Raw genomic sequence first — 23,516 nt, 5'->3', positions numbered from 1 at the left:
GCACTATTTTTGCAAGGTTCATAGACTGCAGTAAAATACTCAAATACACAATTTTTCAAATACACCTCAAAATATACATTTTATACATTAAAATATTTCTGTAATAGTTTACTGGTCATTCTTCTTGCATTTGCTGTATACATGCTGTATGTGCCTTGCAATTGGAGGGGGATATATATCACAAAATTATATATGAAATTAAATGTGATTAATTTAGCTTGTAATTAATTAGATTAATTTTTTAATCACCTGACAGCACTAGTTTTTGGATAACTCTTCTGTTGTGCCCCTTGAGGACATGGTTGTCTGTTGGACAGATATTCTGTATGGGTCTACATCAGGTCACCAAAATATCAACACTCTGATTGACTGGTATGTGTACCAGTATTCCAATCACATTTTCAATATACCAGCTCTGGATGTGACAAGCATTTAGTCCACTCTTTTGTGTAGCAGGTCGGAGAGTTTTAAGTTGAAAAAGCAGTATGTGTCAGATTGTTGTGTCCTCAGATTGTTGTAGCACCTCGGCTAAAAACAGCAGCACAACCACGGTGAGTTTTAAAGGAATATTAACACTTTGCTTTCTTTTAAATACAACCCCAATTCCAATGAGGTTGGGACATTGTGTGTTTACCATTGTGTTACATCACCTTTCCTTCTAACAACACTCAATAAGCATTTGGGAACTGAGGACACTAATTGTTGAAGCTTTGCAGGTGGAATTCTTTCCCATTCTTGCTTGATGTACGACTTCAGTTGTTCAACAGTCTGGGGTCTCCGTTGTTGTATTTTGTGCTTCATAATGCGCCACACATTTTCAATGGGTGACAGGTCTGGACTGCAGGCAGGCCAGTCTAGTATCTGCACTCTTTTACTACGAAGCCACGCTGTTGTAACACATGCAGAATGTGGCTTGGCATTGTTTTGCTGAAATAACCAGGGACGTCCCTCAAAAAGACGTTGCTTGGATGGCAGCATGTGTTACTCCAAAACCTGGATGTACCTTTCAGCATTGATGGTGCCATCACAGATGTGTAAATTGCCCATGCCATCGGCCCTAACACACCCCCATATCATCACAGATGCTGGCTTTTGAACTTTGCGCTGGTTACAATCTGGATGGTCATTTTCCTCTTTTGCCCGGAGGACACGACGTCTATGATTTCAAAAAACAATTTGAAATGTGGACTCATCAGACCACAGCACACTTTCTCACTTTGCGTCTGTCCATTTCAAATGAGCTTGGGCCCAGAGAAGGCGGCAGCGTTTCTGGATGTTGTTGATGTATGGCTTCCACTTTGCATGGTAGAGTTTTAACTTGCACTTGTAGATGTAGCGACAAACTGTGTTAACTGACAGTGGTTTTCTGAAGTGTTCCTGAGCCTATGCGGTAACATCTTTTACACAATGATGTTGCTTTTTAATGCAGTGCCGTCTGAGGGATTGAAGGTCACAGGCATTCAATGTTGGTTTTCAGACTTGCCACTTACGTGTAGAAAGTTCTCCAGATTCTCTGAATCTTCTGATTATATTATGGACTGTAGATGATGAAATCCCTAAATTCCTTGTAATACTGAACATTGAGAAACATTGTTTTTAAACTGTTGGACTATTTTTTTCATGCAGTTGTTCACAAAGTGGTGGTATTTGCACAAAAACAGTAAAGTTTATCAGTTTGAACATTAAATATCTTGTCTTTGTGTTGTATTCAATTGAATATAGGTTGAAGAGGGTTTTCAAATCATTGTATTCTGTTTTTATTTACATTTCACACAATGTCCCAACTTCATTGGAATTTGGGTTTTACTTTAATGAGCTACAGCAATTTAATCTTAGGCTGAGTTTATGTTGAACCAGTAGCAGTGTTACTCTCAAACAGTACAGAAAGCATGCGCGCGCACACACACACACACACACACACACACACACACACACACACACACACACACACACACACACACACACACACACACACACACACACACACACACACACACACACACACATTCTCCTCCATATACTCGGCCAAACACCCATCTTCATCAATCAGGTTTGTGCACCGTTTAATAAAAAAATATTGACTTGGAAGTGATTTTTTTATGAAAACACCATTTGTACCAGGAATGCACCCAAGTCTGGCCCCTGTACTTCTGCAGCCCCTCTGAAAGAAGAACCCCCCCAAACTCTCTCACTCTTGGCCATATAACTGATGAGCCACAGCCAAGGGGAAACAAATTGAAAATCAATGCAGGTGGCACGGACGAAATGAGAATGAGGCATGGGTGAGGGGGGGCTGCAACCCTTTCAGGGCACGAAACGGAGGGTGCAAACACTTCAGGCGCAGGGGAATCTTAGTCCCAGCTGTCTTCCACCCCCCTCACACCTTATTTATTGTGCACAAATGGGTTGGGATCAATAGTTTTAATCTAGAGTTAAATGTATTGAGTTTGGCCTGTCCCTCCGACACCAGACCATTCACTTTCCCCTTTTACCTCACACACCTCAGTCTACACATGCAGCCATTGACTCCCAATGTCAGGCGTCCACTGTGAAGCTATCACCTGGGAGGAGTAAGGGTTAATAGCTTAAGTAATACCTAGTTACTGTCTTCACTTGGGGCCTTTTTCAGAAAATATATCCTCCAACAAACCTGTTATTAAAAAAAAAAAAATTAAATTAAAAACTTAGTGGTGATCCCACGATGGCACCAAACATACAGAGCACAGCACATAATATGTCTCAAGTTTGGGGGAAGTTGTGATTTCAGGAGAGATTACATTTTATAATTAATATATGTGAATATAAAGAAAAGTGGGGTCAGAACCTCTTTTCCCAGTGAATACTGGCATATGTCAGGGATGTGTTTTGGCTCCGATACTGTTCAGTGCTTGCATGGGCTGGTTGTTGGGTAGGATTGTGTAAACAAGCAGCTTAGGTGCCGCTGTTGGCAAGGAACGTTTTAATCACCTTGACTTCATGGATGATACTGTGATATATGTGAACTCAATGGATATCCTGATTGCAGCATTTTGAGAAACTCAGTGCTCGACCGTGCGGAAAAAAAAAAAGTCAAAAAAAAAAAAAAAGAGAAAAAAAAAAACCGGGGTGGGGTTGTCCTGACGGGGGGGTTCGTGGTTACGTTACGACAGAGCGGCGCCCCCACCTTCCACCCCCGTCCCACAGTGGTTTTCCTCTCACTCATTCCCGCAGCTTCACAGTGCTTTAAACAGTGTGGACGCTGAGCGTCCACAGAGTTCAATAGCGAAGCAAAGACTGCAGCGAAACAAGACGAGTCACTGGATAAATGCTGGGCTTTGTTCCGCCCATCCGACGCTCAGTGTCTCTAGATAAGAGTTTTAATTGGCTCATAGATAGATGGGGGCTGGGCTACCAGCTAATCAGCGAAAGCCACACACAAACAAGAATAATGATAAAGTATCGATGGTGATTATTACCCGAAAAAAATGAAAAGAAAACAGGCCTCGGTTTTAGATTTTTTTTTCGAAAATGTCCACCTGCTGCTTCAGGGCGGATTGATGAGGTTTGCACCCTGAGGGGAGGAGATAAACCTTGCGTTGTCTGCATTGCTGGTAAGTGGGCTACGAGCTAGTTTTTTTATTTGTTCACTAAGCTAATGGGCCTTAAAACGGTCTAAAAAGCATTATTTTCAATGAGATGCTTTTTGCTTTTTAGATGCGTCATAAGCGTCGCGTCAAAAGCCGAGCTAAACCGACACTTCTGACGGGAGCGCGCATTGCCACTTGTCGGCTGTCTGACGCATCAGTTCAATCCAATCCAACTTTCGATGCTCTGAGCTGTGACGTACCTTTGCGTTGTCCAATAGGAACAACGCGTCGGGCCAAAACATGGAAGACTAGTGGCAGAAACCACCGACCTGTAAAAAAACAAATGTGTCAGAGGCTGCTCATTTATGTAGCAATGGAAATGTTTTTTGTTGTTGTTTGTTACTTCAGAATTTCTGATTACTGTTAAAAAGGTTTAGAACACTTGTAATTAAAATAGCTAAATAAATCAATAAATGGTTCTTTAGAAACCTTTCATCTGTAGTTTAGTTTTAAAAAGACTGGAATTGGTAAGTGGCATACTCTGCAGTATTACTTGCATGGTTCTTCATACTGTACTTTTGTGCCACTGATTTGGCCTACAGTGTTTTTGTCATGGGTTGAAAAGGTTTCTGCAAAGTAAAGCATCTACCATATTTTCATTGTTGTATGTGAATTTTCTGGGAGCTAGCTTCTGTCCCGTCTTCTGTCCTTCAGCCTAGCTGCTGTTTTAATGGAACTTAAGGTATACTAATACTAGTTTATTTATACTGGGTAGGTTTCCTTATGGACCACAAAGTCTACAGGTTCCAGTCCCCCGTCTGGACCTCATGATGGACTGTCAACTTCATCAGGGATTGTGGTAGGAGGCGTGAGGCTCTGCAGCTGGTGCATGCTCATGTAGACCGGTGTGTTCTGTTTTGTTTTTGTTTATGCATCTAAACTGTACACAAACAACATGGGGACATGCGGATTATATGAAGGGTGAATCTTGCAGCTGCTGAATTTGACAGTACAGGCTCATATCCGATACTAAATAGAAGGAGGAAAAGTGAACTCTTGCAATATAGTTAGTTGGGAGGCAATAATCTGCTCCTTATTATTGTTAAGAGAACTTTTCTTTCTTAATAACAAGGAGTCGCAGTCTTTTTTTTTTTTTTTTGAGTGACTGTGACTTAAAGTTGTCTTATTTACTGTTAATACACAGTAGCTTGCATATGATACTTTTGGCTGGATTTAAACATTGTTTATTCCTGGTTTATGACCTGATTAAATTTCTTTGTTAAATTAAGTTTTCAGATGCCAAAAAATAAATGTATTTGATCTTTGTATTTTTTAATCACTCTTTAAGATTTACTGTTGTATACTGTATTTTGCAATTGGTGCAAATTACTTACTTACATTCTGACACATTTCTCACATTTATAGTGGCAAATATAGAATATAAATGATCAGATGGAAAGTATAGATCTATTTGTTGTTATGGTGGTAAAAATGTTAATAACCGGGGGTGCATACGCACGAGGTTGATGACGGGCAAAAAACACAGTCTACCCACTTCAAAAATGTAGACTACACCACTGCCTCCACAGTCACAAAGCACTCACAGGCGGACAAACTTCACACTAGCCTCGCGCCAGTCCCAGCTAGCGAGCTAGCTAGGTAGCAAGCTGCACATAATGGCAGACAATTTGAATGTTGTGGACCGGATTTTGGCGAAGCCATTTGATAGTCTTCCTTACGAAGAAGCCATGGCTGCTGTCATGGCTTCAGCTTTCAATGGTTTGCAGGCCAAAGTTAAAGCAATAGCCCCCAGTGCAATGTTTGTGCATTGCTATGCACACAGACTGAATCTGGTTCTGTCTCAGGGGGCTAAATGCTTATCTGAGTGCAGAATATTTTTTGCATCACTCTCTGGGTTTGCCACATTTTTCTCAAAATCCACAAATAGGATGTCTTTTCTTGAGTCTGCAGGCTGCTCAAGGTTGCCCAGAAATGCTCCTACTCAATGGAATTTCACATCACGGATAGTGAGCACTGTGGCAAACAATTATGATGCCTCCTGCAAACTTTTGAGATGATCATTGCAGATAAGTCCATGGATGATGACACATTAGACTGTGCCAATTTCTTTGTGTTTGTTATTGCAGTAGTCATTAAAACCGGAAATTTGTTCTTGAAAATAGCTGTTGTGAGTTAATTTGTGGGATTGTGGGTGTTCTGGACAAAGTTAGTGTTTTCATGGGTGGTGGGGCGGAGGTGGTAGCCACGTAGCCACATGGTAGCCAGTGCGCGGGGGGGTGCGCACGCAGGGGGTCACGCCCGGGGAGTAAATCACTCTAGGACCGCCACTGCATGCAACACTATATAGGCATATCAGCCATGACAGCCCAACAACATCTCACGGTGAATCTCATTCACTCCTGACGACATCTGCAAGGGACATGGCGCCAGGTCCACCGGAGTCTTCTGGTTCAAAGTTGGACATGTGAATCCCAAACTAAACCTCCTTTGGTGACCCCAAGCAAAATGGAAGAAGCCCAATAAAATCTCACTGAATTGTTTTCATGTGTTTCTCACAGAAGTAGTCTGGCAATGACAGCTGCTAACTGTAATTTAGCAGAGGAGCAGTACTGTAATCTTTTCAACTAATAAATGTTGTATGTTACAGTAGGCAGTGGGGAGGTGATGGTGAAGTGGTTAAGTTTTGGGCTTGAGACCAGAGGATCCTCGGTTCAAATCCCAGCCTGACCGGAAAATTACTAAGGGCCCTTGGGCAAGGTCCTTAATCTCCTAGTTGCTCCCGGTGTGTAGTGACTACCTTGTATGGCAGCACCCTCACATCGGGGTGAATGTGAGGCATTATTGTAAAACCCTTTAAGCGTCTGATGCAGATGGAAAAGTGCTATATAAATGCAGTCCATTTACCATTTCATTTAGGCACACTGTAGAATAATAGTATAGTAATACTGTAGAATAATAGTATAAAGCTGGTAACTAGCTGCCAGACATTTACTGTAAGTTAAAGGGAATTTTTTTTACAGTGTATGTTTTCAGAAATCATAATGGCCATGATGAGCAAGCAAGAAGAATAGATGCTGAAGGGGTCAACAATACCCCTGGGTTTTTGAAGCTGGAAAATAAACTTTATCTTTCACCTGTGGTCATTGAAAAAAGACTGTAAACAGGAAATAGATTTCTGAGTCTGCGAGCTTATGACCCATGCCACGTCCTGTAATGACACATCAAGTGCATTAAGATCACCAAACTTCAGCTACAAAGTTACCCAAGCAGTTAAAGGACCAAACCCATTATTTTGATGTTTGAGGCCAAAATATAGAAATATCTTGTGTTGGATCACTGGAAACCACCTTCGAAATCATTAAAACTGAATAAGAAGTTAAGTACCCTTGCTACTACTTATCAGGCGTGGCACAAACCAGGTGGACACAAATGCAATCTCACACGACTGATAGAGTTCAAAAGATTTAATAAGAGAAACAGGCAGGTGGTCGGTACACGGGGAGTCCAGCAGCAAAGCAAAGGTATCAGAATGGCGAGAGGCTGAGACGTAGTTCAATAACAGGCACAGGTCAAAAAACATGGTGTATAGGCTATCCAAGGCAAAGCTGCAACAACGTCAACAAACAAGGCAGAGTCAGAATACAGATAGGCAAAAACTGAGCAAGGAACTGAGCTGGAGAGTGTACAGAGACAACAATCTGGCAGTGAGCTGTGAGACTGTGGAGGCTTAAATAACAGGTGGTGTAAACGAAGTGCATGTTCAGACTGATTAGGTAACAAGGTGCATGTGTGAAGATTCTAGAAAGGGGGTGTGGCTAGTGGACAAAGATTAAACACTGTGCAAGATAGTGAAGGAAGGGAAACACAGAGTGGAGTGATGTAATAGACAAAGACACATGAGCTGGTGGCAAGAGTGTGAGTGAAAGATACGAGGCAGGTACAGTGATGTGAAGTGAACCAAAACAGATGGGCGTGAGGGCAAACTGAACAGAGATCAAACAGAAACAGAGGACTAAGAATAGAGCATGAACAGCAACTAAGAACAGAATAAAATACCATAATGAACAAGACCAGAACTAAGCATGAACATGAGAACAAAAAGCAACCAGCAGATAACACAGAAGATAAATGACATAAGAACTGAATCGGACAATAAACAAACACTAAGACAAAACTAAACTGGAGCTGACTATGATTGAAGAATACAAGCAGATGACAAAACAAACAAAGACTAATAATTAACAGAAAACAAAACCTGATACTACTGCATAACTGATAACACAAATGAGATGATAAACAGAGAATAAACAAACCTAGAGACTACAGAATAAATGATAACCAAAGAATGAATCAGTGATGAAAGTGTAACACAAGGAAACGCAATAAATAACTGAATGACTAACTAAATGATAAGATAAAGAATGAAACCAGTAACTAAATAGTAAACAAAGCAATAAACACAACCAAACAGACTAACATGATAAAGTACAAACTAATGAAAGGAAAAAGCAGAACACCCACGCAAAGAGTGAAACCCTAACCCCTGTGCTGGGGCTGCACATGACACTACTTTAAGCTCATTGTGGTGTGGTTCCACAATCAACTTGGCGATACTTAAATCTTCTTGACATAAGTAATCCATTACAATAATGAATTTATTTTAATGTCCATGTTGTGTTCCTCGTAAAACAGCACTGCATTCAAGGCTGCTGTAAATGTTCTACAGAACAGTTTCAAATTCTGCTGCATTAAACTGTATTGGGAAATTAAACTCATAAGAAAAAAAGATACATTTGTAGTTTTCATGAACCTGTGTTTAATCAACTGAATGTTATTTAGCTGAAATCAAATTGTAATTATACTGATTAAGTAACACACAGGAGGTTACAATGCAAAAATCTGTTCCTGGAGTTAATAAAACATCCAACCAAACATACAGGACATTAAACACCCACTGAATAAACACTTTACATCATTTGTACACTGAACTAGTTGACTAACTGCTGCTTTATTATTTTCCATTCACTTTCCTTTCATATTTTCCTACTGTAGTCAGATGGATGTTTTTTTTCATTGTGCAGAGAAACTAAAACCTAAAACAGTATATACACAGGAACGTTTATAAAAGTGCCTCATGCAACTAAAACCAACAGAGTGCTTCCATGGAGGAGGGCCCCCTCTAGTGGAAGCAGAATAGACTTACTCCAAGATGTGCTGCACTTCATTGGCTCTCTGTTTACATCAGCTCAGACTTGGTATTGTTACTGAAAACATATAAAGTACTAGATGGGTGTGCCCCTTTTGTGCAGCTCTTTCACAACTTCATATACCCTCTCGTGCCCTTTGTGCCCAAAATGCATCACTCTTCAGTTCCAGAGGTGAAAAAGTCTGGCTTCAGTGAGTAAAAGTCTTATCATGTATTGCTTCTACCTGTGCACATAAAACAGGTGATTAACACGCCATTAAATTCTGGAGGTGATTCAAATCTGGATTGTGGATCAAGTTTGTCTTTGTAGGCTTTTAAGGATTATGTCAAAACTACCTCACAGATTCTCACCAAATTTGCACTACAGAAACACATTAGGGCATGAAAAATTCACTGAATGAAGAGGTAATCCGGATCCGGATTGGCAAATGTCAGAAATCTCTGATTGCTCCTGTTTGTTGTGAAAGTGTTGGAACACGGACCCACAACAGGGGGCGCAATGAACGGACAATGGAGAAGTAAATAACAAGATTTACTACTGAACAAGCAAGAGTAATACAACAAACACAATTTAGGGTCGAATCCGCTGGTGTCGTGTGGGCAGGCTCGAAGGTAGGAGACGTCCGTCTCAGTCGAACCGGAACCACCCAGATCTCCTCTGCCACCGAACCCTGGAAATACTGGAACCGCCAAGTCCCGACTTCCCAGGTGGCCACTGCCTCCGCTCGTCGGATCCGGTACTGCTGGCAGGAGAGAGCAACAACACACAGGAGTGGATGAACGCACCCAGTTACAGAGAGGGGAGAAGCCGCCTCCACCTCTTGACAAAGTTCAGCAGGAAGGTGAGTACTTATCCAAGGAATAAGGTTCTTAGTAGTCACCAGTCCTGAAAAACAGTTTTGACAGTCTTAAGTAATAATGCAAAGTATACCTGCAGAGAATACTACCTTGGTCTTAGGTGATATCTCGGCACTGAGGTGGAGACGCCGTCCTCCTGATATACCTCGGTGCTGAGTGGAAACAGCTGTGTTTGGTGATGGGTGACAGCTGTCACCCAGATTACTCCCATGATGCGGCAGCGCCCTCTGGTGCCTGGAGCCCGCACTCCAGGCAGGGCGCCCTCTGGTGGTGGTGGGCCAGCAGTACCTCCTCTTCAGCGGCCCACACAACAGGACCCCCCCCTCAACGGGCGCCTCCTGGCGCCCGGCCGGGCTTGTTCGGATGGCGACGGTAGAAGTCGGCCAGGAGGGCCGGGTCCAGGATGAAGCCCTTCTTCACCCAGGAGCGCTCCTCGGGGCCGTACCCCTCCCAGTCCACCAGATACTGAAAACCCCGGCCCATCCGACGGACGTCAAGGAGCCGGCGGACAGTCCAAGCCGGTGCTCCGTCGATGATCCGGGCAGGAGGCGGTGCCGGACCCGGGGTGCAGAGGGTGAGGTGCGAAGAGGCTTGATCCGGGAAACATGGAAAACTGGATGGATCCGCAGTGAGGGCCGGGAGCTGGAGCCTCACTGCGGCGGGGTTGATGACTTTGAGGATTTTATATGGTCCGATGTATCGTTCTTGCAGTTTAGGAGAGGTAACCTGTAGGGGAATGTCCTTGGTGGATAACCAGACCTCCTGCCCAGGACGATACTTGGGAGCCGGGGCCCGTCGCCGGTCTGCATGTTTCTTCGCCCTCGTCTGGGCCTGCAACAAAGCAGAGCGGGCGGCCCGCCACACCCGACGGCACTTCCGTAGGTGGGCCTGGACCGAGGGCACACCGACCTCTCCCTCAACCACCGGAAACAAGGGGGGCTGATACCCCAAGCACGCCTCAAACGGGGAGAGGCCGGTGGCTGATGACACTTGGCTGTTGTGGGCGTACTCGATCCAGGCCAGATGGGTACTCCAGGCCGTCGGGTGCGCGGCTGTCACACAGCGAAGTGTCTGCTCCAGTTCTTGATTCGCCCGCTCTGCCTGCCCGTTGGTCTGGGGGTGGTACCCAGACGAGAGGCTGACCGTGGCCCCCAGTTCCCGGCAGAAACTCCTCCAGACATGTGAGGTGAACTGGGGACCACGATCGGAGACGATGTCTGATGGTATGCCATGCAGACGGACGACGTGGTGGACCAGGAGGTCCGCTGTCTCCTGGGCCGTAGGGAGCTTCGGGAGGGCCACGAAGTGGGCCGCCTTGGAGAAACGGTCCACTATCGTGAAGATGACAGTGTTTCCCTGGGACGGCGGGAGACCCGTGACGAAATCCAGGCCGATGTGGGACCAGGGGCGATGAGGCACGGGCAATGGCTGTAGTTGCCCTGAGGTTTTTCTATGATCTGCCTTGCCCCTGGCACAGGTGGTACAGGCCTGGATGTAGTCCCGGACGTCGGTCTCCAGGGATGCCCACCAGAAGCGTTGCCGGACGACTGCCACGGTCCTTCGCACCCCTGGGTGACAGGAGAGCTTAGAACCGTGACAGAAGTCCAGGACTGCAGCCCTAGCTTCTGGTGGGACGTATAGTCTGTTTTTTGGTCCGTTTCCGGGGTCCGGGACACGGGTCAGGGCCTCCCGGACGGTCTTCTCCACGTCCCAGGTGAGGGCGGCCACGATAGCGGACTCCGGGATGATGGGATCCGGGGGATCCGACGGTTCCGTTTTGACCTCATCTTCGTGCACCCGGGACAATGCATCCGATCTCTGATTCTTGGTCCCGGGGCGGTAGGTGATCCGGAAGTCAAAACGGCCAAAGAACAGTGACCAGCGGGCTTGCCTGGGGTTCAGACGCTTGGCGGTTCTGATGTACTCCAGGTTCCGATGGTCAGTGAAAACCGTGAATGGCACGGCTGTTCCCTCCAACAGATGTCTCCACTCTTCGAGGGCCTCTTTCACAGCAAGGAGTTCCCGATTGCCGACGTCATAATTCCGCTCAGCGGGGGTCAACCTGCGAGAAAAATAGGCACACGGGTGAAGGACCTTATCGGTCTTCCCGCTCTGGGAGAGCACCGCTCCTATCCCTGAGTCCGAGGCATCCACTTCAACCACCAACTGGCGGCTAGGATCGGGCTGCACCAGAACTGGTGCAGACGAGAAGCGCCGTTTCAACTCCTTGAACGCGGCCTCGCACCGGTCCGACCAGGTGAAGGGAACTTTTGGAGAGGTCAGGGCTGTCAGGGGGCTAACTACCTGACTGTAGCCCTTAATGAACCTCCTGTAGAAATTTGCAAAGCCGAGGAACTGTTGCAGCTTCCTACGGCTTGTAGGTTGGGGCCAATCTCTCACCGCCGCAACCTTGGCCGGGTCCGGGGCGACGGAGTTAGAGGAGATGATAAACCCCAGGAAGGACAAAGAAGTGCGGTGGAACTCACACTTCTCGCCCTTCACAAACAGCCGGTTCTCCAACAACCGCTGTAGGACCTGACGGACATGCCGGACATGAGTCTCAGGATCCGGGGAAAAGATGAGTATATCGTCTAGATATACGAAGACGAACCGGTGCAGGAAGTCCCGCAAGACATCGTTTACCAATGCTTGGAAAGTCGCGGGAGCGTTAGTGAGACCGAACGGCATGACCAGGTACTCAAAATGACCTAAGGGGGTGTTAAATGCCGTCTTCCATTCGTCTCCCTTCCGAATCCGAACCAAATGATACGCATTTCTAAGATCCAGCTTGGTGAAGATTTTGGCTCCATGCAAGGGAGTGAACACTGAATCCAACAAGGGCAACGGGTATCGGTTGCGAACCGTGATCTCGTTCAACCCCCTGTAATCAATGCATGGACGAAGCCCGCCATCTTTTTTACCCACAAAAAAGAAACCTGCGCCCATCGGTGAGGTGGAATTCCGGATCAATCCGGCAGCTAATGAGTCCCGGATGTAGGTCTCCATTGATTCGCGTTCCGGCCGTGAGAGGTTGTACAGCCTACTGGACGGGAACTCACTGCCTGGAACCAAATCGATGGCACAATCATACGGGCGGTGGGGAGGAAGCGTGAGAGCCAGATCCTTGCTGAACACGTCAGCGAGGTCATGGTACTCCGCTGGCACCGCCTTCAGATTGGGCGGGACTCGGACCTCCTCTTTAGCTTGGGAGCCGGGAGGAACCGAGGAACCGAGACACTCCCGATGGCAGGTTTCGCTCCACTGAACCACTACCCCGGACGGCCAATCAATCCGGGGATTGTGTTTAAGCATCCATGGAAACCCTAAAACCACACGGGAGGTGGCCTTAGTCACGAAGAACTCGATCACCTCCCGGTGGTTACCTGACACCACCAGAGTTACTGGAGGTGTCTTGTGCGTAATTGGTGGGAGTAGGGAGCCATCCAGTGCCCGAACCTGCACAGGCGAGGTAAGAGCCACCAGAGGGAGCCCTATCTCCCTGGCCCATCTACTGTCAAGCAGATTCCCCTCAGAGCCCGTGTCCACCAGTGCTGGGGCCTTCAGGGTTGAATCCTCAAACAGGATCGTGACTGGGAGTCGTGTAGCAATGTGGGTGTGTCCCACGTGAATGTTTTGACCCACCCCTGGCCCAGTCTCTAGGGGCGGGCATTTGGCGTTTGACCGCTCGGGGCAGTCTCTCACATGGTGCTCTATTGAACCACAAACCAGACACGCTCCGTGGGTCCATTTCCTCTGTGCATCTGGTGCCCTAAATGTTGCCCTACTCGTGTCCCTAGCTTCGTCAGTAGGGGGAGCTGTGACCCCACGGAGTGCAGGGGCTGTGGAGCGTGGGGAAGGCGGTGCTCGATCGGAACCGGAAGGGAGAGGGACGACGCGTGCCTGGCCACGCCCTTCGCCTCGTTCCCGACGGCGTTCTTCTAACCGGTTGTCGAGTCGTATGACTAGATCGATGAGCCCGTCTAAGTCCCGCGGTTCGTCCTTCGCCACCAGATGCTCTTTTAGGACCAGTGACAGTCCGTTTACAAAGGCGGCGCGGAGGGCAGTGCTATTCCAGCCGGATCTCGCCGCCGCGATGCGGAAGGCGACTGCATAGGCAGCTGCGCTCCGACGCCCCTGTCTCATTGACAGTAGTGCGGTTGAAGCGGACTCTCCTCTGTTGGGATGGTCGAACACCGTTCTGAGCTCCCGTACAAACCCAACGTACGTATGAAGGAGCCGTGAGTTCTGCTCCCAGAGCGCTGTAGCCCAAGCGCGTGCCTCCCCGCGAAGCAGATTTATTACATAAGCTACCTTGCTAGCGTCAGTCACGTACATCACGGGACGCTGTGCGAAGACGAGCGAACACTGCATCAGGAAATCCGCGCACGTCTCCACACAGCCTCCGTACGGTTCTGGAGGGCTTATGTATGCTTCTGGGGACGGAGGAAGGGACCGTTGAACGACCAGTGGAACGTCACTTTTACGCGCAGGGTCCTCGGGAGGGAGAGCCGCAGCGGCGCCCGAAGGGCGCGCCTCCACGTGTGCGGCGAGAGCCTCCACCCTGCGGTTTAGGAGAACGTATTGCTCGGTCATTGAATCGATCCGAGAGGTGAAAGCGGTGAGGATCCGCTGCAACTCGCCGATTACCCCTCCCGAAGCCTCCGCCGCGTCTTGGTCTTCCATTGGCCGTTCAACAGCCGGTTGACGCCCCTCGGGGTCCATGACGCTGGCCGAGATATCCTGTTGTGAAAGTGTTGGAACACGGACCCACAACAGGGGGCGCAATGAACGGACAATGGAGAAAGTAAATAACAAGATTTACTACTGAACAAGCAAGAGTAATACAACAAACACAATTTAGGGTCGAATCCGCTGGTGTCGTGTGGGCAGGCTCGAAGGTAGGAGACGTCCGTCTCAGTCGAACCGGAACCACCCAGATCTCCTCTGCCACCGAACCCTGGAAATACTGGAACCGCCAAGTCCCGACTTCCCAGGTGGCCACTGCCTCCGCTCGTCGGATCCGGTACTGCTGGCAGGAGAGAGCAACAACACACAGGAGTGGATGAACGCACCCAGTTACAGAGAGGGGAGAAGCCGCCTCCACCTCTTGACAAAGTTCAGCAGGAAGGTGAGTACTTATCCAAGGAATAAGGTTCTTAGTAGTCACCAGTCCTGAAAAACAGTTTTGACAGTCTTAAGTAATAATGCAAAGTATACCTGCAGAGAATACTACCTTGGTCTTAGGTGATATCTCGGCACTGAGGTGGAGACGCCGTCCTCCTGATATACCTCGGTGCTGAGTGGAAACAGCTGTGTTTGGTGATGGGTGACAGCTGTCACCCAGATTACTCCCATGATGCGGCAGCGCCCTCTGGTGCCTGGAGCCCGCACTCCAGGCAGGGCGCCCTCTGGTGGTGGTGGGCCAGCAGTACCTCCTCTTCAGCGGCCCACACAACACTGTTGGTCTGTCTGTCAGTCTGTCTGCCTGTTAGCAGGATTATGTAAAAAATACTGCACAAATTTTGACAAAATTTTCAACACAGATACATATTAGGCCACGAAAGACGCCATTAAATTTTGGAGCTGATCCGGATCTGGATTCTGGATCTAGATTTCACTTTACATAGGCTTTGAAGGATTACAAAACTACTTCACAGATTCTCACCAAATTTGCACCACTGATAGATATTAGGCCATGGAAGACTCCACTGAATTTCAGAGGTGGTCCGGATCCAGATTGGCGGACATCAGAAATCTGATTGCCCTTGTTTTTAATAAATTTCGAAATATTTTAAAAAAAAACTTTTTTCACATTGTCATTATGGGGTAGTGTGTGTAGAATTTTAAGGAAAAAAAATTATTTATTCCATTTTGGAATAAGGCTGTAACATAAAATGTGGAAAAAGTGAAGTGCTGTGAATACTCTCCAGGTGCACTGTAACAGGCTGATTCTGTTTTGTCCTTTATAGTCTAAGCTTAAACTCCTATTTTTTCCAGTTTTTGAATAGGTGGTGAGTAGTTTTGGATTAGTTAGTCTTTCAGTTTAGATTATGTTGTTTGAAAGGATTTGTATTAATTTCAGATGTTTGCACACACCTCTGAGGCATATGTGATTTTCAAGTGTATGAATAAATGTGACGTGGTTTGGTTCTCACCGTGAAGCTTTCTTCTGCTTGAAACTGGCTGTCCACATAAATGCAGGACCTGTCAAAGTGTTTAATTTCCTCACTGCTCTCGATGCTCCTGAAAACAGAAAAGTATTTATTATGGGGACCTGTATTTGAGTATCTGAACTTAGTTTGTTCAACTACAGTGACAAAAAGAAAAGTATTTGAAAAATAAAAATAAAGGTACCACTGGCAATAACGAGTGGTACTAACATGAAAATTGATACACCTCCCATTTTCCCTTTGTAAATCAAAAACTTAAGATAAGATCAACTTTATTTATCCCAATAGAAATTATTTTGCCAGATTACCAAAACAGTAAACAGTGAGCAGGGGTGGTGGCCAAGTGGTTAATGCGCTTGGTTTCAGTGCAGAAGGTTCCGGGTTTAAATCCTACCCCTGCCACATTTCTCAATGTAATGTGGTGTTGCGTCAGGAAGGGCATCCGGCTTAAAACCTGTGCCAATTCAACATGCAGATCCACCTTGGATTTGCTGTGGCGACCCCGAGTGCAAACAAGGGAGCAGCTGAAGGGACTTACTTTACCGAAACAGTGAAGTGTTTTTTATGTTTTGGGGTTTTTTTTACAATAAGTACAACAAATTTATATGAACTGACTGGAAGACATTTGCACAAGATGTTTGACAATATTGCACATAACTGAGTAACTGAATAACTCACTTTATTATGTATTCCTCCTGCAGCAGGGGGAGGAGTTTTACAGTCTGACTGCCACAGGTAGGAAAGACCTCCTGTGGCGTTCTGTGGTGCACCTTGGTGGTCTCAGTCTGTGACTGAAGGTGCTCTGACAGGATGTCACTGTGGCATGCAGGGGATGAGAGGTGTTCAACATCCTCCTCTCTGACACCTCCACCACAGACTCCAGCTCAACCCACAAGACAGAGTTCCTGATGAGCTTGTTGAGTGTGTTTGTGTCAGCTGCATCTTCCAACTGCACAAAATAGAGTGTATTATCCATTTAGCATGTTTGCCTTCATGAATGTGCAAGTTAGTGTCTGTTCACCCGAGTGCGCAAAACTGTGGAAAGGAACATGTAAATAGCTGAGATTTGCACATGCAATACAATTCATCAAGGTTAAAAATAAATATAGGGCCCGGTCCCACTGGCGTTTAGGAGGATTTGCGTATGGATTGCACACAAAATTGGCTCATATTCGCTTAACATCTGCAATATGCGTAAAACATGCTTGTCTGAGTCGGCCGACACCCGCACACGTCCGTAATTATCCGCAGAGGCACGTTTTTCCACTGCCAGGATTTTTGAGCTGCACAAAATTTTGGCTGCGGATGACATCCACCTTACATACTCCATACATACACAAACAAGCTATGCGCTGTATATTCGCCGTCATCTGCTGATATCCACAACTGACAGGGATTTGCGGCTTGGCAGCAGACTGGGACAGTGTGTGAAACGGATATTTCGCGTGCCTATCATGTCCACATCACGGACTAAAATCAGTTATAGCGACTGCATACAGATTGGCCACGAATAAAGCATTTTTATTACGTCTGCGTTGCATCTGATTTGCATCTGCTGCAAATCAGATGCTCTGTGTTCACAGCTGGACACCATTCTTTGTTCTACCGGCTGCCATGCCACGCGCTCTGCGCTGGATGCCGCATATATAAAATAATAATTTTGTGGCAGATTAATCACTTTATTCTGCAAACTGGCTGTTGAAAACGGCCCTAATCACCTCCTGAATCACAGAGGAAGCTGCAGCTGGGCCGTGCACGCGCATGAACGGCTACCAAGCTGCAGAAAGCATTTGAGCTGTCTTAAAAGGTAATTATTTGACCTGTTTACATTATCAAGGCTTGATAAAAGTTGCGTGTTTTTTCCTTCTTGTCTGCAGCTGTTACAGTATTTATTCCTATGTTTATAACAGATTTAACTTCTTGTTATAATCATTCAGAGGAGCTGCGCTCTGATGTGATCCGCTGATGTCACCACTCGCCCTGTTCACTGCTTGTTTACTCCAATCAACTTGTCCAAGTCCAGCAAATGCTCCAGAGGCTGTACTGTTGGTGTGAATAGTGATGCCGAAAGGCCCGGGTGCGCTTGTTTTATGACCGCAATGCAGATGCCGTGCACGCGCAACACGTGCGTGATGCATTCCCCTGTTCACTGCTTGCTTACTCCAATCAACTTGTCCAAGTCCAGCAAATGCTCCAGAGGCTGTACTGTTGGTGTGAATAGTGATGCCGAAAGGCCCGGGTGCGCTTGTTTTATGACCGCAATGCAGATGCCGTGCACGCGCAACACGTGCGTGATGCATTCATAATACACCCGTGATACTGCCATGATAACTGCAATGCATTGGATCCATTTCCTCACTACATGCGTTATACAACCGTGATTGTTCATCATATATTCGCTATACATTATTAAAATATCCGTAATTCATACTGGGACATTTATCATTTTTGGCCATTATTGTTGCGGACGACAACGAATGCCCGTACTTTGTATACTCAATTCATGCGCAATTAATCCTCTCCCCAGTGGGACCAGGCCCTTAGCAGATACTGATGGTGTGTGTGTTAAACTCAGCCACATGGGGTGTGCACTCCCAAGCCAGAGTCCCAATGCACAAAATTTTGGCTTGCCCATGCAATTTTGCAAATGATATCTAAGATCATAGTAAATCAGGCCCAAAATGTGATAATGAAAAACTGCCTCTTTTTGCAATGCTGAAGCTGGAACATCTTCTTCTTTGTCAGTTTTTTTTTTCTTTTTTGTGGCAAAATCTGTGACATCAAGAATACTTGTACATTCCGCAACCTCAGTACCTTCAGCTTCTCCCTTGTTTTCACTCAGGGCCCCTTCACACATTAACTCACTCGATGCCATTGACTCTAAAACGCATCTTTTCCCATAGTAACGCCCCGCGCCAAAGACTCATCATCGAGCCAATTTCTTTTCTTCTCTTTTCTTTTCTTGTGGTATGTTTGTCGTTGACATGGACATAGAACTCAATTTTCTATGGATCTTGAAAAAAAACACTCAAATGCTGAAGAAATCCTGGCACTGGGATGTTCTGAACTTTGAAAATGGCTGGCACTCAATGAGTTAAGTGTTCATGAAGCAGGAATCGTGTGCAAAATGTGTAAAATTGTAGCTGCCTTGTACACTTGTTGCTACAACTATTTGTACAACCAGCAGCTGGGAGACAGAGTGTGCGCTGTGCAAACCCATCAAACTCTGTCGCAGCAGGTGTCGGCCAAACTCCAGGTGACATGTACAAACATCTAACACCACTCACATAGCACTTAGAAAATGTGTGGCCATTCGCACTATTAACACGACAACAGTCAGCACATGATCAGTGTCGAGCTGGATGTGAAATCTCTCGAAGTGCCCCACAAGTGTGAAGTTGCACATGTGGCATGCCAGAGTGTTGGCTTCCCCCCACAACACATGAGTGCATGTGTTTCGCATCCCCACCTCTGCTCCCCCCCAACACGTGTACGTCTGGTTCACCCCCTGCAGGCGAGGCATCTCTCATCTGATCAGAGAGTGACATCTTGGTCTGTGCGCTGACAGGTCAGGGGGCGTGGCTGGCTGCCCATAGCTGTTGAGACATCTCCAGCTCTGGACATCACAGCTGCAGCACACATCCCGTGTTTTGACGGACATGCGCGTGTATGTGCTTGTGTGGAAACACATAAAAACGGCTGCTCGCACTGTGTTCCTGCTCGAAAGACACCGTCGCACCGGGACCGTGCACGCCTGCCAGTCAGCGCAATGTTTCGTGGTTCGCATATACGAGCTGTTTCGCTGTGAGTTGACATGAGTTGTACTTATTCTTGAAGGGGCCCTCGGTGTTGCCAAAGCAGATCCTAGGTGGATCTGTACTTTGATTTGGCAAAAGTTTCACACTGGATATCCTTCCTGATAAAATGCCATGTTGGAGAATGGGCAGGGATTAAATGAGGGACCTTCCACACTGAAACAAGCACGCTTTACCACTTGTCTACCACCCCGCCTTGTACCATCACTTGTATTATCTGCATTTTCAAAAAACTGTCAAAAACTCTGTTTGTGGTTTTAGAAAGGAGAAAGAGAAAATTAAGTCCCTTTAAATTTTATGTCTGGTGTTGGAAATCACGTAATCTGCACATTTTTTAAAAGACGGTTTCTCATAACAAAAAGCAAATACAAAAATACATAAAATGCATGCCATTAAGCAATGAAGCAATAATTTCTTTGATGCAAATTATAACATAACAGAGAGGAATTTTGTGTTAAATTCAAAGATGTACTGCATAAAGAAGATGGTAACACAAAAACATAAATTATGAGTACAATTAGAATCTCACCGTACGAAATTTTCTGCATGACCCATATTAACCATATAGTCCTTCCCTCCCACCTCTTGGAAGTGGAGGGCGATGAATTTTGGTTTGTGACTGTGGACAATCTGTTAGGAAAAACAGAACAGCAGCTTACAAAACACAATACTGCAACTTAGCGAGGAACTAAATAGGAACAGCAGGATGAAAAAAAACTATCCATGAAGGGTCATATTTTCAATGTAATTTGTAACATTATGTAACAGGTTTTACAAACTTTGGTAAAAATTTTATTTTATTAGTTTGTGTTTGGGGTTAGTCAGAAGAGGCTTTTAAATAAGTTTAGCATAGTGAGGGAAAAAGAAAAAATAGTTTGTTTCCTGTAACATAAAAAAACAAAACTGGGGTAGGAAGGTTTTTGATTGTTTGTTTGTTTGTTTGTTTGTTTGTACAGTCCATTGTGTTGGTGTGAGTTCCATCCACACTTTAGTTTAATTCATTTCTGTTTCAAATATTCTGGGATATGGTCAATATGTATTAACATGTTTATAACAACAGTCACTAAACATATCGCTTCAGCAAACAAAGCATAGAAGCCGCATTACTGGAGTGTGTGATCTATCTGACATGCATCAGTCTGTATAAAATCCTAGAAATCGACAGGCCTCAGTCTGTATAAAATCCTAGAAATGGACAGGCCTCAGTCGGTATAAAATCCCAGAAATGGACAGGTCTCAGTCTGTCTAAAATGCCAGAAATGGACAGACCTCAGTCTGTATAAAATCCTAGAAAGGGACAGGTCTCAGTCAGTATAAAATCCTAGAAACGGACAGGCCTCAGTCTGCCTAAAATCCTAGAAACAGACAGGCCTCAGTCTATGTAAAACACTAGAAATGGGCAGGTCTCAGTCTGTATAAAATCCTACAAATGGACAGGTCTCAATCTGTCTAAAATCACAGAAATGGACAGACCTCAGTCTGAATAAAATCCTAGAAATGGATAGGCCTCAGTCTGTGTAAAATCCTAAAAATGGACAGGCCTCAGACTGTATAAAATCCTAGAAATGGACAGGTCTCAGTCTGTCTAAAATCCCAGAAATGGACAGACCTCAGTCTGTCGAAAATCCCAGAAATGGACAGACCTCAGTCTGCATAAAATCCTACAAATGGACAGGTCTCAATCTGTCGAAAATCCCAGAAATGGACAGACCTCAGTCTGTATAAAATCCTAGAAATGGACAGGCTTCAGTCTGTAAAAAAAATCCTAGAAATGGACAGGCCTCAGTCTGTAAAAATCCTAGAAACAGACAGGTCTCAGTCTGTCTAAAATTCTAAAAATGGACAGGCCTCAGTCTATGTAAAACACTAGAAATGGGCAGGTCTCAGTCTGTATAAAATCCTACAAATGGACAGGTCTCAGTCTGTCTAAAATCCCAGAAATGGACAGACCTCAGTCTGAATAAAATCCTAGAAATGGATAGGCCTCAGTCTGTGTAAAATCCTAACAATGGATAGGCCTCAGACTGTATAAAATCCAAGAAATGGACAGGTCTCAGTCTGTCTAAAATCCCAGGAATGGACAGACCTCAGTTTGTCAAAAATCCCAGAAATGGCCAGACCTCAGTCTGCATAAAATCCTAGAAATGGATAGGTCTCAGTCTGTATAAAATCCTACAAATGGACAGGTCTCAATCTGTCTAAAATCCCAGAAATGCACAGACCTCAGTCTGTATAAAATCCTAGAAATAAACAGGCCTCAGTCTGTGTAAAATCCTAGAAATGGACAGGCCTCAGACTGTATAAAATCCAAGAAATGGACAGGTCTCAGTCTGTCTAAAATCCCAGAAATGGACAGACCTCAGTCTGTCGAAAATCCCAGAAATGGACAGACCTCAGTCTGCATAAAATCCTACAAATGGACAGGTCTCAATCTGTCTAAAATCCCAGAAATGGACAGACCTCAGTCTGTATAAAATCCTAGAAATAAACAGGCCTCAGTCTGTGTAAAATCCTAGAAATGGACAGGCCTCAGTCTGTATAAAATCCCAGAAATGGACAGGCTTCAGTCTGTAAAAAAAAATCCTAGAAATGGACAGGCCTCAGTCTGTAAAAATCCTAGAAACAGACAGGTCTCAGTCTGTCTAAAATTCTAGAAATGGACAGGCCTCAGTCTATGTAAAACATTAGAAATGGGCAGGTCTCAGTCTGTATAAAATCCTACAAATGGACAGGTCTCAGTCTGTCTAAAATCCCAGAAATGGACAGACCTCAGTCTGAATAAAATCCTAGAAATGGATAGGCCTCAGTCTGTGTAAAATCCTAACAATGGACAGGCCTCAGACTGTATAAAATCCAAGAAATGGACAGGTCTCAGTCTGTCTAAAATCCCAGAAATGGACAGACCTCAGTTTGTCAAAAATCCCAGAAATGGCCAGACCTCAGTCTGCATAAAATCCTAGAAATGGACAGGTCTCAGTCTGTATAAAATCCTACAAATGGACAGGTCTCAATCTGTCTAAAATCCCAGAAATGCACAGACCTCAGTCTGTATAAAATCCTAGAAATAAACAGGCCTCAGTCTGTGTAAAATCCTAGAAATGGACAGGCCTCAGTCTATGTAAAACACTACACTAGAAATGGGCAGGTCTCAGTCTGTATAAAATCCTACAAATGGACAGGTCTCAGTCTGTCTAAAATCCCAGAAATGGACAGACCTCAGTCTGAATAAAATCCTAGAAATGGATAGGCCTCAGTCTGTGTAAAATCCTAACAATGGACAGGCCTCAGACTGTATAAAATCCAAGAAATGGACAGGCCTCAGTCTGTATAAAATCCTAGAAATAAACAGGCCTCAGTCTGTGTAAAATCCTAGAAATGGACAGGCCTCAGTCTGTATAAAATCCCAGAAATGGACAGGCTTCAGTCTGTCAAAAAATCCTAGAAATCGACAGGCCTCAGTCTGTAAAAAATCCTAGAAACAGACAGGTCTCAGTCTGTCTAAAATGCCAGAAATGGACAGACCTCAGTCTATGTAAAATCCTACAAATGGACAGGTCTCAGTCTGTCTAAAATCCCAGAAATGGACAGACCTCAGTCTGAATAAAATCCTAGAAATGGATAGGCCTCAGTCTGTGTAAAATCCTAAAAATGGACAGGCCTCAGACTGTATAAAATCCTAGAAATGGACAGGTCTCAGTCTGTCTAAAATCCCAGAAATGGACAGACCCCAGTCTGCATAAAATCCTAGAAATGGACAGGTCTCAGTCTGTATAAAATCCTACAAATGGACAGGTCTCAATCTGTCTAAAATCCCAGAAATGGACAGACCTCAGTCTGTATAAAATCCTAGAAATAAACAGGCCTTAGTCTGTGTAAAATC

The 23,516-nt window shown here is 45.3% G+C and overlaps 1 protein-coding gene across 4 annotated transcripts in view; it reads right to left on the bottom strand.

Moving 5' to 3' along the window:
* Nucleotides 1-23,516, bottom strand: part of inpp5l (inositol polyphosphate-5-phosphatase L) — a 220,721-nt gene that overhangs the window by 127,006 nt on the left and 70,199 nt on the right. For all 4 annotated transcript variants that reach the window (XM_034169913.1, XM_034169911.1, XM_034169912.1 and 1 more), the window contains exons 3-4: nucleotides 20,166-20,266; nucleotides 15,807-15,894 (exon numbers count right to left, since the gene is read on the bottom strand). In XM_034169913.1, the coding sequence (XP_034025804.1) occupies nucleotides 15,807-15,894; nucleotides 20,166-20,266 (189 nt within the window). The remainder of the gene's footprint in view (nucleotides 1-15,806; nucleotides 15,895-20,165; nucleotides 20,267-23,516) is intronic.

The sequence above is a fragment of the Thalassophryne amazonica genome, chromosome 5 (genome assembly GCF_902500255.1).
Source record: "Thalassophryne amazonica chromosome 5, fThaAma1.1, whole genome shotgun sequence".
Taxonomy (NCBI): domain Eukaryota; kingdom Metazoa; phylum Chordata; class Actinopteri; order Batrachoidiformes; family Batrachoididae; genus Thalassophryne; species Thalassophryne amazonica.
Note: the sequence above shows the minus strand (reverse complement) of the source record. Positions and strands in the feature narration are given on the sequence as shown.